We start from the raw sequence: 15,836 nt of genomic DNA on the forward strand, positions 1-15,836 counted from the left end.
GAAAAAATTGTCCTTCTTCGCGTAGGAGAAGGTATAATAGTTTGGGCCCGACCCTACTTGGTATATATACATGGAAAAACGGTATTTTTGGGGGAGGAGACCAATCTTTGACACAGATTCGACCTAAGGAGGCAGAGACACAATAGGAGCAAGGCGGGGAATTCTTCTACGAGTTTTTCCTTCCTCTTCCTATTTTTTATTGTTGGTAATAATTTTTAGTATTGTAGTTTTACATACTATTATGAATCGCTAATTTGTTATCTAGGATTTTGATGGAACCTTTTGTAGGATAAATTCTTGTTATGTTTTTATATAATTGAGCCGTTGGATTTCTCTACTTGTTCAACTACGTGTTTATTGTTATTGATTGAATGGCCGTCGATTGACTGTGCCTATTTATTATGTATTGCTTGAGAAAGGATACATATTTAGGTAGTTGTTGAACAACATCACTCCTAACGTATGTGAGAATTCAATACAGCGGGTTTAAAGGCAGGTTTAGAAATAACAAAGCCTTGACGTGGTCATAATGAGCGGTTCGATAAAGCCAACTAGCGTAGTTCGAGAGAATATGTCTAGTAAATTATTGTGGTTGCTCGAGAGAGAATTACGGCACCTAAAGTGCTCACGATCAGTAGAGAATACATTGGCAAAATTGTAGGGAACATAGATAGAAGGATTCCGACAATTGGGAAAATCATAACTCTAAACCTCCTTAATTTAGTCTCCAACTCTTTGTCTCGTTAGTTGATAATTTTACCGTTTTGTAGTATTTGCTAGTTAATTAGTTAGAAATATAAATCTCAATCTTTATAATTTAGAAAATTGTTCAAACTTGTCTTCTTAGTGATATTAAACAGATATAGCTAAGCCTTAGTTCTCTGTGGGATTCGACTCCGGACTTTTAGATCGGATTATATTTGCAGCGACCGCTTATCCTTTTTAGGACTAGAGTTGGGCGTGATCAAATTTTGGCGCCGTTGCCGGGGAACTAACGGTATAGCTGTAGGTGTACATATTGCTAGGTTACAAGTTTGAACTTTTATTTTTGTTTTGTTGTATTTGATTTTTTTTATTTTTGTTTTACTTGTTAATTGAGAAACATGGCATCCTGGAATTATGAAAATTTTGATGTTGGTAATTCTGCTTTTAATCCTCCTTATGCATATTGTGAAGAAAACCACCCATGGCAAAATTATCAAAATATTCCCGAATGTGCACCAACTCAATCTTATGTGTGGAATGTATGTAATATGTGTGGTGGACAAGATGGTCACTTTCATGGTTGTGCTTATATTTCTTATCTTTCCTCAACCCCTTACTTTGATGGTTCTCTTGTGAAGTTAATAGGAACAAAGAACCCAGGGATGATGACCTGAAAGAGATTAAGGATATGCTAAGGTGCCTTGTGGAACAAAATGATGAGAAACAACTGCACATACAAAGGCAAGATGCTGCTATTCGCAACCTGGAGGCACAAGTGAGTCAACTAGTTGAGGTATTTAATGCTCAACAAGCCAATATTGTGGATAGTAGCCAAAAAGAGCATGAATTATATGTTGAAATTGAGGTGCAAATGGAGGATATCAGAGTAGAAATCCAACAATCTAACCAACTAGAATTTGAGGATGTCGATGTTGAAGAAGTAATACTAGAGTCAACCAAGGACCTTGAAGATACAAATTTAGTTGACTCTAGTGTGATTGGTGTTAAGGAGGTCAAAAATCATGAAGTTCATGTATTTGAGCGCGTTGGACCTCATTCCAAACACTTCTCTACATTATGTTCAGACGGTGAAATGGAAATTCACCCTTATGAGCATAAAAAGGAGTCCAAGGAAGAGGTAGATGAGCCTTATATTTTGGATTTCTCAAGGCCGTCTAGGCAAGGTGACACTCCTCGGTCGAGAGCCAAAAAGTGCATAAGATTATATCTAATTTTTGGCTGGCAAGAATTTGTACCGCCCGAAGAGCATAATCATAAGCTTGAAGCAAAACTTGGGGTTCAATTCATAAGCTCAAGGTGGAGGCAGAAAGTGATTCACGTCGTGCCGCGACGTTAAATCAAGCGCTTGTTGGGAGGCAACCAGCTTTATTGCTTTCTTTTATTTTATTTTTTTATTTCTCTAATTGTATTATGTTTGTAGTGTAGATTTTTTTATTTTCTAGGAACATGGAAAGTAAAGCTATTGGAAGGATGCAACAATAAATCAAATGGTTGGAACTAAGTGTGAGGTACCCGCACGAAGGACCAAGCTTGGGAGAAGTCTGAGTACCCCATGAGTTGTTAGTGCTTCGGCCTTTGGCCTACCAGGGAGTCTCTTTTACCCTTTTATTAGTTATGGTGTGCATTGGGGACAATGCACAATTTTAAGTGTGGGTGAGGAGATTGTCTGGATGACTTTCTATGCTATTTTAGTTGTGTTAGTTTAATTGAATATTTTTTTTTATTTTCTTAGAAAAACGCAAAAAAAAGTTTGGACTTTTCCCGACGATGGATCTATTAGACAATTTTCTTGAGGGATTTAAGTCTAGAAAAAATAAAATAAAAAGATTTTCTTTGTAGGTAGTGTAATAATTCCCCCTTGGTTTTTCTTTGTGCCGTGGTTCTTTTCCAAGGGTTTTGTTTGAACCGGGTGTAGTTAGTTTTTTTTGGGAGTAGGAGCCATTGTGTTGTGTTTTGAATTGAAGCAATATCTCTTGACTTCGTTATGCCTTGAGAATAGTGAGTACTTTGGTTGTGACGCTTAGGCTCCATTTTTTACTCTTGTATAAGTACCTTAAATTTTATGATCTTAAATTTGCTTAACTGCTTTGACTAGAGCGTCTTGATGAAACCAATCCTGAGTGAGTTATGTGCCATGTGTGTGTAAGGATTTGTTATATTCTGTGCATTGCATTTGATGCCTAGAACTTGCCCTGTGTGTTTGCAAAGCGAAATAGTAGTTTTGTCCAGTCTTTGGAAGTGATATAGACGTTTCTTTGTTGAGCCAGATATGTATATTTTACCCACCTAATTGTTATGTATCGTAGTTAACCCCTTTGATCCTGTAATCTTGTTTCTTTGGCAACCACATTACAAGCCTTACCCATTTGTTTGAATTAATCATTTATTTGAACCTTTTAACCTCTCATGAGCACTTGAATTATTAGGAATTGTGTAAAAGTTAAAGTGTGGGGTGGTTGGTTTGGCTTTTGAGTGGAACTAATGAAATAAGGAGAAAGGTGCACAGTTTTGAAAAAAAGTAAGAGCCACTTGAATTGGAAAAAAAAAAAGAAAAAAAGAAAAAGAATAGTTGGATTGTTGTGAAAAAAAATTCCTTGATAAGTGGTGGCTCTTGATATAAGTGTGCTTAAAGAAGAATGGGGTAATATACATTGATGTGAAGGTGGAGTTTTGGTTTGACATAAGTATTGGGTTTGAATGTTAAAGTATATGTATTAAAGTGCTTAGGGAGGTGTAGTCACTCTTATATCTAAATGTATCCTACCCGTCCCGTAGCCTACATTACAACCAAATAAAGTCCTAATTGATACTAGATTGAGTGAGCTCGATTAGTGGAGTAGTACACTACGGGCAAGCTTATGGTGCATCTTTTGTGGCATATGAATATTATTTCTGAGAGTGGGTGAATTCTTTCTATCTTGAGTTCCTAAGTGTTCTTAAATTTTATTGTGTGGAACTACTCTCTTTTGTTGTGTGAGGGTACTTGATTCATGAAGGAAAAGTAATGTCAGTGGCCTTTATGTTAGAGTAAGTGGGTGAGTTGTGAATAATGCGTGGTACTTGTGAGTCAAATCTTGAGGTAAAGATGTTACGCTTTTGTGCTTAGTGTATTTTAAATACTCTTGGTGTGATGAGTTAGGAGAATTGTTTAAAAAGGTCGTGTCTATATAAAGTGTAGTTTGATTGCTCGAGCACGAGCAATGGTTTAAGTGTGGGGTGTTGATGATAGGCTATAGTTACTTATTTTAGTCGCTTATTACACTCAAATTTACTGCACTTTAATTGAGTTTGAGCTTTAATCGCTAGTGTCTTGCACTAATTGTGTGTTTTATGCCTTGTAGGGGTGATACCGAGCTATGTAGATGTTATGGAATGAATTCAAGTGATTTGGAGCTTTTAATTCTGAGTAAAACCCCAAGGAATTAAGCCGGGATCGTATTCGGGGATCAGCGGATGATAGAGCAACAAAACAAAGAATCAAGTAGGTATATTACGCACTGTCTAGTAAAATGCACATAACTTTTTGCTCAGAACTCCATTTGGGCTGCAAAATATATGGTTGAAAATCTAACTCAAAGGGCTACAACTTCTATCTTTTACGTTTTTCCAAATTCCAAACGGAACAGGGTGAAAAATACGGTCGAAACCGCGACCGCGGACCTGAGGCGGGCTGAGGCAGTATACTTGCCATATACCGCGTTCGTACCGCGGTTGACCGCGACCGCGGCGTCCAGACCTGAAAAAATTGTCCTTCTTCTCGTAGGAGAAGGTATAATAGTTTGGGCCCGACCCTACTTGGTATATACATGGAAAACGGTATTTTTGGGGGAGGAGACCAATTTTTGACACAGATTCGACCTAAGGAGGCAGAGACACAATAGGAGCAAGGCGGGAAATTCTTCTACGAGTTTTTCCTTCCTCTTCCTATTTTTCATTGTTGGTTATCATTTTTAGTATTTTAGTTTTACATACTATTATAAATTGCTAATTTGTTATCTAAGGTTTTGATGGAACCTTTTGTAGGATAAATTCTTGTTATGTTTTTATATAATTGAGCCGTTGGATTTCTCTACTTGTTCAACTACGTGTTTATTGTTGTTGATTGAACGGCCATCGATTGATTGTGCCTATTTATTATTTGTTGCTTGAGAAAGGATACATATTTAGGTGGTTGTTGAACAACGTCACTCCTAACGTATGTGAGAATTCAATACAGCGGGTTTAAATGCAGGTTTAGAAATAACAAAGCCTTGACGTGGTCATAATGAGCGGTTCGATAAAGCCAACTAGTGTAGTTCGAGAGAATGTCTAGTAAATTGTTGTGGTTGCTCGAGAGAGAATTACGGCACCTAAAGTGCTCACGATCAGTAGAGAATACATTGGCAAAATTGTAGGGAACATAGATAGAAGGATTCCGACAATTGGGAAAATCATAACTCTAGACCTCCTTAATTTAGTCTCCAACTCTTTGTCTCGTTAGTTGATAATTTTACCGTTTTGTAGTATTTGCTAGTTAATTAGTTAGAAATATAAATCTCAATCTTTACAATTTAGAAAATTGTTCAAACTTGTCTTCTTAGTGATATTAAACAGATATAGCTAAGCCTTAGTTCTCTGTGGGATTCGACTCCGGACTTTTAGATCGGATTATATTTGTAGCAACCGCTTATCCTTTTTAGGACTAGAGTTGGGCGTGATCAACAACCGTATCAAAGTATCATACTCAATATTAGCAGCCGTATCACGCCATCAAACAACTTATAAAATATTTTTTATTTTTTTTATTTTTCATAAAATAATATATTTACGGCTGGTCTAAGACCACCAATTATACCGAGCGCACGCTTGTCCGGACACATGGACCAAGCAAAGAGAAATATACTTTCAAAACGGATTTTAGAAAAGCAAGTATCAAAGTTTAAAGTCTCACTTGCCTCGCTAACAAAGAGTTTCCCAACTTTGTGACTTCTAGAACACCAATCAAACGGGCTCTAATGGCCTCAATCTGAGCAAAGCCAAGCGTCCCTAGTTTGTTTTCTTTGCCTTCTTTTCTTAGCTTTTTCGTTGATCAAAATCAGGCATCCTCTTCCGGCAAGTATTCCTCTATGTGTGCTATAGAGCCCGTTTGGATGAGCTTAATTTAAGTGGTTTTAAAGTCAAAATAGCTTTTAAGCCATAAGTTAGGAATTCTAGCTTTTGACTTTTGGCTTGTTTTTGTCATTTTAGCTTAAAAATAAGTGCTTAAAAGCACTTTTTTACTCTATCCAAACACTACAAAATGACTTAAAAGTTATTTTGCCTTAAAAGCACTTAAAATAAGACAATCCAAACGAGCACTTAATCTCTTAAAGAACTAAGGCCTTATTTCTCTTATTTATTTTATGCCCTAGGTCTTCAACACGTACTCAGCAAGAAAGATATGGGCCTATCCCACTTCACCATTATTTATTATTAACAATTACTGTATTACCCATCAATATGCACCATTTATAAATTAGTCCACTAGCCACTTATCTAATTCAAGAGACCTTTTACATATCCTTTAATATATAAATATTAATTCCAAAAAAAAAAAAAAATACAACTATCCAACCATTTGTAAACTAAACAATCATTATCTTCTCTAGTAGTATACACTTTAAAAGAAAAAATATTCAGACAATAACTCGGGTCCTTTTTAACAACTCGAACGCACTTCTGCCTATTCACAAACATTATTCGCATGAATTTCACTATCTCCAATAATTTCATATGATTAAATCGCGCGACAAGAAAATTATAGTTCAAAAAGAATCACAAAAATTTACGGAGTATTACAATATTAACCTTAATTCTCCAACTTTTTCTAACTTTTCAACTTATAATTGTTTTCTTCTATTTTCTTATAAATATATTTTGGAAATTAGAGTAAAATAATAGGAGACTAACATTAAATTTAATTAAGAGTTTCAAAATAATTGAAAAATAAATTTTTTTGGTTAAGGATAAAAAAAATAAGGGCTGATATCAAGATTATATAATAGAAGGACTAACCTAAATAGCCGCTCAGTCAACAACTTAAACTAGAAATTACTGATATATATGTATATAATTCATGTATAACGTATAAAATTAGTGTATAATTTATATTAACGACTAGAAAAAACAAGCAGTAAACTCGGCGGCTATTTGTACAAAAATTCCAGAAAATTGGGTTCCATAGGATACAAAAGTTGCAAATTTCAAAGGGAGAAGTACTGACAATTATTCTTGGAGCTGCTATTTAGGGATTAGTCAGTATTTAATCTTGTTCTAAAAATTTAAACTAAAATATTAACTTTAGGATAATTCAGGTCATTTATGACCCGAAAAATTGAACTAAAAAACTAAAGGGATTTTTTCTTATCTATACCATATATGAAATCTTATTACAAAAAATGTGCATAATTCCTAAATTACCCGTCCAGTCCATATTATTTCTACAGTTTTTGTACCAATCATTAAAAGCTAATTAATAGCGGTTGTATCTTCCTATTTATGCGAGCTAAATTTTAGGAGAAGAATATTCTGAACAGATTTGGCGTGAATATTCTGAACAGATTTAGGAGAAGAATATTGAAACGGAAAGGAGATTTCTGTTCTTCATCTGTTCTTCCATATATTTTTCACCATTGATAGCCATTAAAAAGCTTGAAAGCTTTGAATTCAAATTTGGGTTTTCAAAAATCATTATTTGTTTGGATTGGGTGTTGTTGTAATAATTCGGAATATGTTTAGGAGTTTATATCTCAATTTTGAGGGGTTTTGGTGAAGATTAGACTTGGTTTTGACTGAATTTCAGATTGAAACTCGAAGATGAAGGAGAAGACGACATATTTCCAGGAATTGTAGATAAACTGTAGTTAAATTGTAGAATTGTAGATAAATTGTAGATTGGGAAGACAAAAACTTCTACAAATCTTCTACAATTATGTCGAAAATGCCAATTATGCTACAATTGAAATGAGAATTGGGATATTAAAATTCAATGTATCCATTTCGTAGATATCTTGTAGATAAATTGTAGATTATTTGTATTCTGATTGTAGATGCATTGTTTTCTGTTTTCACAAATCCAAAACGACTAAAGCTTCTACAAAATCTTCTACAAAAAACAGTCTACAATTTATCTACAACTTTTTTAATTTTTCTACAATTTATCTACAATTTCTGGAAATATGTCTTCTTCTTCTTCTTCTTCGAGTTTCAATCGACTGTGTTAACCAGTAACCTTCAGTCACTGCCCAAAAAAAAAACAAAAAAAGAGGTCAATGAAAATAACGATACATTGATGTTTTGTACGTGTAAATAGAGAATTGGTAAATAAGAACTAATCTGAAGATACGGTCGCTAAGTTAAGGTTTTTGGGGAAGTAAATGAGAACTAATCTGAAGATTATTGATGCTACTGTCCATCTCCAAAAGGGGGGGGGGAGGGGGAGAGACGGGTAAAGGTAAATGTGGGAAGATGCGGTCCTAAATTAGCGCCTAATATAAATGGACCCTTAATTATATCCCTAATTTGAATTATGGTATATAAATGGTAATTTGGTATGCTGAAATGTAATTAACACAAACCTTAAAATTGAGGGTAATAAGTTTTCATATATGGTATAGGAAGATAAAAATCTCAAAACTAAAATTCAGAATACATTAGCGAATTCCTAAATAGCAGCACTTTAGAGTGGCTACGTAGTGTCATTTCTACGATTTTCAAAGTCCAAACTAGCAGGCCCAAATTCCACCTAACGGGTCGTGCTGAGTCCAAATACTGACAACCCTATATAATAATCACTTCCGCCCTAAATTTCAAAAATACGGCAGTCAGTCTCTTCTCCGGCCAAGTAGAAAGTTCAAAAACACGACGCTTCTCCTCTCCGTCTATTTTTCCGGCTAAGCTAAGCTTAAATTCGTATGTTCATTTTCTTTTTGTTTTCTCTTATTACATCTATTTGCTGTATCTTTACACTTCATATTCTGTATCAAAACCCTAAAACCCTAAACCCTTTTTCCAGTGTTTTTAATGTTAAAAATAGGAACTTTTGATTAGTTTATAATGATTGTACCTAATCTCTATGCTTAAGGAAAGGTGCAAAAGTTAATTTTTACATTCTCTGTGGTTTTCACTAGTTCTTTATTATCACACAGATATTTATGAGTTAATATGCATTCTTATTTGCTTTCATGTGAAAATGAATTCGAAGTTGTGGGTATATGTTTCTCTCTTTGGGTATTAGTAGTCCTGTTTATGGAAGAGAAAGTAAAACAGAATATATCGTAGAGCATGGAATACTTTTGTTTGACAAGAAAAGGGAAAATGTTTGTGATTTTTTAATTGTTAAATTAATCCAAACGACCTATTCCAAGGCATGAACTTCTCAACTCTAAGCATTATATACGAATTAATTGTAATATCTCTAACATTCAAAGGGGTTAGCTAATTTCTCTGACAATTACTTGTTACTTTCAGTTTCAACTATAAAGGAATGAATCATAGAAGCAGTGATATATGAAAATGTAAATATGAAACGGTACCCTGAAATGGTTGGGGAAAATTGTTTCCACGCCCTTCTCCTTGTTCTCCTCTCCACATGAGCACTCCCAAAGGGCCGAAGGCAACTAAAGGTTACTTGGAATAATCAGTTGGTTTTGTTTTTTACCCCTCTTGAACTAGGGGTAGTTGACTATTCAGAATATCAAAACTAGTTCTTGTGTAGCTTAATGCTGTGCCACATGTAATGTTATATGAAGTATCAAACTGAAAGATTAATCTCATAGGGTAAGTTGATAAACAGCATGCTGCCTGATCAAAATCTTAATCATGGGATTCACACTTTTACCTTTTTCATTAATTTCTTGATACTAGTTATTCTGCCCCTTTTTCAGGAATGGCTTTCTTTACCAAAGCTGGGAACATTCTTCGGCAGGCTGTTAGCAAGCAGCACATCAATCATGAAATATCTGCATCCAAGCCTTCAATTTTTCAACTTATTAGATGCATGTCTTCTTCAAAACTTTTTGTGGGAGGTGCGTGTATCTGTTACGCTAAGCTCAGTATTTGCGACATTTCTTCTATTTTCTGCTGACTTCCTCTAGTTTGAAAATGTAGGAATCTCATGGAACACGAATGATGACGCTCTCAAACAAGCTTTCAGCAAGTACGGAGACGTTGTTGAAGGTTTGTCTAATTTAGACCTCTGTTTGATTTTGACTATAGAAGTTAGGCATTGTGCTTGAAGTTAAAGCTGGACAGCTGCAGGCGTGCTTTCACATGTTACATACTATTGCATTCTGGTGCATCCTTTTCATTATTATAGAGATGGTTATTTGCACATAATAAAGAATGCCAGGGTAGAATTTGAATAATTTTATGTTAAAATATTCGGCAAATTAGGGAGTACTCTTTTTGTGGATGCTCCTCGAAATGAATTTCAAGATGCTCTGTAAGGATGAAAAGCACTAATTTTGAGTAAAAGGAGGGCCTTAGTGATGGAGTGACCATTAGTATATTTCTGATTGGAATTAGTAAGTGAATCACTTTGACTAATGGAAGAATTACTTCACCAATTTTTACTGTTTGAAGCTACTATGAACACGTGTATATATTTATATTGGAAGGCATGCATATGGCCACTAATTTCTTGGTGAATTACTGAAAAAGTTTCCAACTCGTTGCAGCAAGAGTAATTGTGGATCGCGAAACTGGAAGATCTAGGGGATTTGGCTTCGTTACTTTCAATAGTTCTGAGGATGCCAGCGCTGCTATCCAGGCTTTGGACCAACAGGTGTGTTGGATTTTCATCACTTTGCTGCTCCAGGGGAAAAAAACCCGTTTTCTTTGTGTTTGGTATCACATGATGCGAATAACTTTAAAGTGATGTTCTTTCTTGGTATCTATCAGTGTTTATCGAGAAACCTGTGTGTTTAAATAGGCATGATAATTGTCTTCAGGGGGAGGAGAGAGAGTTCTGTATGGACATGCCTGTATACATCCATGCATTTCTGTTTGCTGGTTATGACAACTAGTTTTAATGCATTTCTTTCAGGAGCTTGATGGTCGTAGGATTAGGGTAAATATAGCAAACGACAGGACAAGAGGATACGGAGGAGGTGGTGGTGGAGGATTTGGAGCTGGTGGTTATGGTGGCGGTGGTAATTATGGAGCTGGTGGTTATGGTGGTGGTAGTAATTATGGAGGTGGTGGTTATGGTGGTGGTAGTAATTATGGAGGTGGTGGTTATGGTGGTGGTGGCAATTACGGCAGCGGAGGTGGTGGTGATGCTAATGTTGCCGGTAGTTATGGAAGCGGAGAAAGCAGCTTTGGCTTTGGGACAAGTGGCGGGAACAACTTTCCAAGTGGTGACAGCTATGCCAGTGAAAACCAGAACTTAGGTGCTGCTGCTGCAGGCAGTGGTGACACTTATGGTACCGGCGAGGCTGCGAGCAACAGTTTCACGAGCAGCTTTGGCAGCAATGATCAATTTGGCAATGTTGATACCAGTAACCAAGCTGAAACTGGTGATGCTAATAGCCCAGTTGGTGCAGGTGAAGATTTCAGAGATGACAATGTTGAGGCCGGTGATTATGCCAACAGAAGAGCCTGAAGGTTCCCTTGTAAGCCTTTTGCTGCCTAATGCTATTGATAATGAGAAGAAATGGATGGAAGATGACCTCTCTTCCTTACATTGCTTAGCAGTTTACCTCTTTCATAAACTATCTTTTTCTCACCCTAGCTCTATTTCTCTCTCTTCCGTATTTGTCTTGAGATTTTTGTTCCATTTTGCTTTTATTTAAACTCAGTTTGGATGCTAAATTTGGCTGTATAAATCTAATTGACATCCCTCTTTCCCGTGGGGAAATAGAGAGGAAGTCTCAACGGTAAATGTAGACTGGTTATTATTATCATCTTCTTCCTGTGTCTTGTTGAACTATCGATCTCCTTTAATAACTTGTATTATGATTTTAGGTGCTCATTTGGTTGCAATGAAATTGAGAATTGTTCAACCAAAAAGTGTTAAGCCCTTTTTAGTTTAACTGATTTTAATGAATGGATAAGGGGTTAATCCTAGCTAAAGATAATTGACTGTGCATTAATGAATGATAAGTAAGAAGAGTTGGGTAAGGTTAAGTTCTTGATCACATTAAGATAATGGAAAAAGATCTAATGTATATGATGTGCTTACATTCATTCTTGGCATTGTTAATCCATAATGTAAAATAAAGAATAAAGAAAGAATTCACCATTAATGACCACGGGGTGTATCTTTATTTATTCCATAGTGATGGCTATAAAAGATGAATAGCAAAGTTCTGAATTTCTCTCATTTTCGAGATGGATTCTCCTATTCTCATCCCCTCTAAGTGAAGAAGTGTGTGATTTGTGAGAATCCGCTCCCTTTTCTCTATTCTCTCACCTAGTATATACACTAAGTATTCTCATTTACACAACAGTCATTAGCCAGGGTACCTAGGGCATTTAACTGTGTTACAGGTTGACCTTCTGAAATGTTGTAACGACCAATTACCGTACAAACATTCTGAGTAGTGCTTGTCGCTATAGCGTTATGCGAACACGACTTCGGTCCAAGTGACTTTGCCGTTCCTCTTCACGCAGATTCCTGTTTGGTCAGATTTCGACCCATACAAGAATAATTATAGAGAGTGCTCAATATACAAAGTAATCTCCAAGGCTCTCTCTGATAACCGATCAACTAATCTCGAAAATGCAAGGAATTGTCCAAACGCTTGTTTTAAAGTTTAAAAAAAAAAAAAAAAACTGATTTTGCAAACCTAAAGGCTTCAGAGATCCAGCCCATGACTCTATGTATTGTTTTGAACTTCAACTATACGAATATAGTTGACTGTCTCTTAACAATATATATCTATATTAGTTCAATTCTAGTTTCTTAAACTAGTACTGGATGCAATTGTACTCCACATTAACTTACAGTTTTATATTTGCAATGTACTAGCTAGATAATAGTGATGTTTAGAAGGAAAATTACACAGCATAGCGGCTCTAAAAAATAACAGCCGGCAAAGTGCGTGTTTTGCGTATTAATTTATAATAAATACAAAAAATACATATTTTATATATAATCATTATATATTTTTTGTATATCGGGTAGTGAATGTAATTATACCAAATTTGGAACTTGCCCTATTTAGAACAGAGTTCCTTCCAATCCACTTCTCATAAAGAGATGTATTGGGTTTGCTACTGTCACAATTCAGAATATCTATTGCTAGTGTCAGCCGAAGGCATCATTAATGCAAATGTTTGAAAAGGGCATGATATATCTCTTTACTTTGTTTTATTGTTCAATTCTGTCTCTCGTTATACTTTCCGTCCAAATTTAGCCCTGTCGTCCATCAAAGTTCTATATTTGCCCCTATTTTAACGGTCGGGACACGTGACACATTCTGAATACGGAAAAGGGCCTGATATATCCCTATACTTTATTTTATTGTTCGATCCTATCCCTCGTTATACTTTCCGTCCAAGTTTACCCATGCCCTCCATCAAAGTTCTATATTTGCCCCTATTTTAACGACCGGGACACGTGGCATATTGTAGGAGAAAAAATCAGTACAAAAACAAAAAAACTCCAAACCGCCCTAGAACCCATGACCCGCATGCTCGTTTTTCCTATCTTAATTTTTTTTCGAACTTCTCTTAAATAAAAACTTTTAATCCGTGTAAGAGATTATCTTAGTCTGACAAAGAGATGAGGTTCAAAGACACAAGGTTTTGTCATCTTTTTGCTTGTTGCCACCATTTTTTTCTTTACTTCTATTTTCTTACTCCTCACTCCCTTACATTTTTTTCTTCCTCTTGTTATCACTTAATGAAACTCCACCTTTGAAAACAAAACTGCTCGAAGTCGCCCATTTTCTTTCTATCTCATTGATTTAAGAAAAAATTGAAATAGGTGTGACAGAAAATTTGAAACTTCAGACGGGCTTGATGGAATTCTTTCTCCGGCAATCTCAAAACAACGATAGGAGGTTGGGTCCAATTTCGAACAGTTTAATGAATCTGGGGAGTAATTTCTACGGCTAAAATAAATATAGTAAGACTTCATACATGCCCAAATACTCAAGACCATTCACGAAGTCACGCCGGCGCCGGAAATTGTGTCTTTGAACCTCATCTCTTTGTCAGACTAAGATAATCTCTTACACGGATTAAAAGTTTTTATTTAAGAGAAGTTTGGAAAAAAATTAAGAGAGGAAAAACGAGCATGCGGGTCATGGGTTCTAGGGCGGTTTGGAGTTTTTTTGTTTTTGTACTGGTTCTTTCTCCTGCAATATGTTACGTGTCCCGGTCGTTAAAATAGGGGCAAATATAGAACTTTGATGGAGGGCATGGGTAAACTTGGACGGAAAGTATAACGAGGGATAGGATTGAACAATAAAATAAAGTATAGGGATATATCAGGCCCTTTTCCGTATTCAGAATGTGCCACGTGTCCCGACCGTTAAAATAGGGGCAAATATAGAACTTTGATGGACGGCAGGGGTAAATTTGGACGGAAAGTATAACGGGGGACAGGATTGAACAATAAAACAAAGTAGAGGGATATATCAGGTCCTTTTCCGTTGTTTTTAACTAAGAGCCCGTTTGGACATAAGAATTTTCTCACTTTTTTTCAAAAAAATTTCATTTTTTTCCGAAATCAGTGTTTGGCCATAATTTTCCAATTTTCATTTGACGATAAATTTTGGAATTTTTCCAAAATTTGAAAAACTCCAAAAAGTTATTTTTCAAAATTCACTCAGATCACTCACAAAACTTCAAAAACAACCCAAAATTATTTCAAGTCCAGAGCACAACTCTATTTTTCAAATTCTATTTTCACATGAAATTTTTTTTCACTTTTTTTTTTTGGAATTTTACAATTCTTATGTCCAAACGCCCACTAAGTTTGATGTATTGTTGGGAATGTTAGTAAGAAAGCTTCTTCTTATTACGTTCGTTAGTCTCTTATAGTGTTTCTTCCTTAATCTTTTTATTATTTTGTTGTGAACAGAGACTTTGTGAGAAGATTATCTGTAATTATACAGATATTTAGTGAATGGAGTGTGGCATTACGAGTAGACATTAATGTTTTAATTTATGCACTTATAATTAATATAATATCGATTCATATTAAATATAAAATAAAAATGAAAATCGATTTAGACAAGCTGGGAGAGGAAAAAAGGGTATTTAATTTCTTCGCATATAGACAATTTAAAATTCTCTATGGGATAGAAGTCTCCTTGGAAAGGAAATAGGTACGTAGTCAAGCTTACTAGTTTTTCTTCACCAATCAGTTACTCATCTTTGTTTATTTAACATTTGTAGTGTTTTATTACCTAGGACAACCTTGTTATTCTAATAAATTTGCGGCCAAAAATCTACATAGAATCCTCTATTTCGACCTTGCTATGATTTAGAGCTGGTTTTATATAAAGTTGTACAAGAACCTTAAGAAGTATATTTATTGCCGATAATTATAACTTTAAATCTTTTAAGAAATGTCAAAAAATCATTAAAAAAATTAAATTAAAATTTAAAATGTACATGTTTTTTTTAAAGATAGGAGTAACATCTTAAAGAACCACTACCAAGAAGTGTGGTGAGATTGATGAGATTCTCCACTTTTAATCAGAGGTCTCCTGGTAGGGAGCGCCTCCTTTTATGGCCATATGCGACCCAAATCTTGATTAGTGTTGGATTTTTTATATATTTAATTAATATATTAAATACTTAAAAGATGGTGAATGGGAAAGGGAGGGAAATAAAAATTTTGAGTGAAATTTTAAGTTTTCCCCTTGGTAAATGGACATTGTCCCATATTGGAAGAGGAAGAGGGTTTTTATGGGTATATAAGCAATTTCTCTTCTTCTAGCTCTTAAAGAGTTGAGAAGAAGGCAAGCATCGCGCGTCGTCGTAATATTTGTTTTAATAACAGAATATTAATATTAAATCCAATCCATTTTTCTGTTTTGGTAACAGAAAATTAACTACCCTCTTCAATTTTCCCTCTTTATTATTGAGTAAATGACCATTTATGTAATGCATTTAGCTGTGGCCGTTTTGCATAA

The 15,836-nt window shown here is 35.3% G+C and overlaps 1 protein-coding gene across 1 annotated transcript; it reads left to right on the forward strand.

The window, feature by feature from the left end:
* Positions 1–8,545: 8,545 nt before the first annotated feature.
* Positions 8,546–11,671, forward strand: LOC109220112 (glycine-rich RNA-binding protein 2, mitochondrial-like). The gene is made up of 5 exons (XM_019384576.1): positions 8,546–8,655; positions 9,630–9,770; positions 9,853–9,921; positions 10,422–10,528; positions 10,790–11,671. The coding sequence occupies exons 2-5, from the start codon at positions 9,632–9,634 to the stop codon at positions 11,345–11,347; spliced, it is 873 nt and encodes a 290-aa protein (XP_019240121.1). The 5' UTR covers positions 8,546–8,655; positions 9,630–9,631; the 3' UTR covers positions 11,348–11,671.
* Positions 11,672–15,836: the final 4,165 nt, after the last annotated feature.

Source organism: Nicotiana attenuata, unplaced genomic scaffold (assembly GCF_001879085.1).
Source record: "Nicotiana attenuata strain UT unplaced genomic scaffold, NIATTr2, whole genome shotgun sequence".
Taxonomy (NCBI): Eukaryota; Viridiplantae; Streptophyta; class Magnoliopsida; order Solanales; family Solanaceae; genus Nicotiana; species Nicotiana attenuata.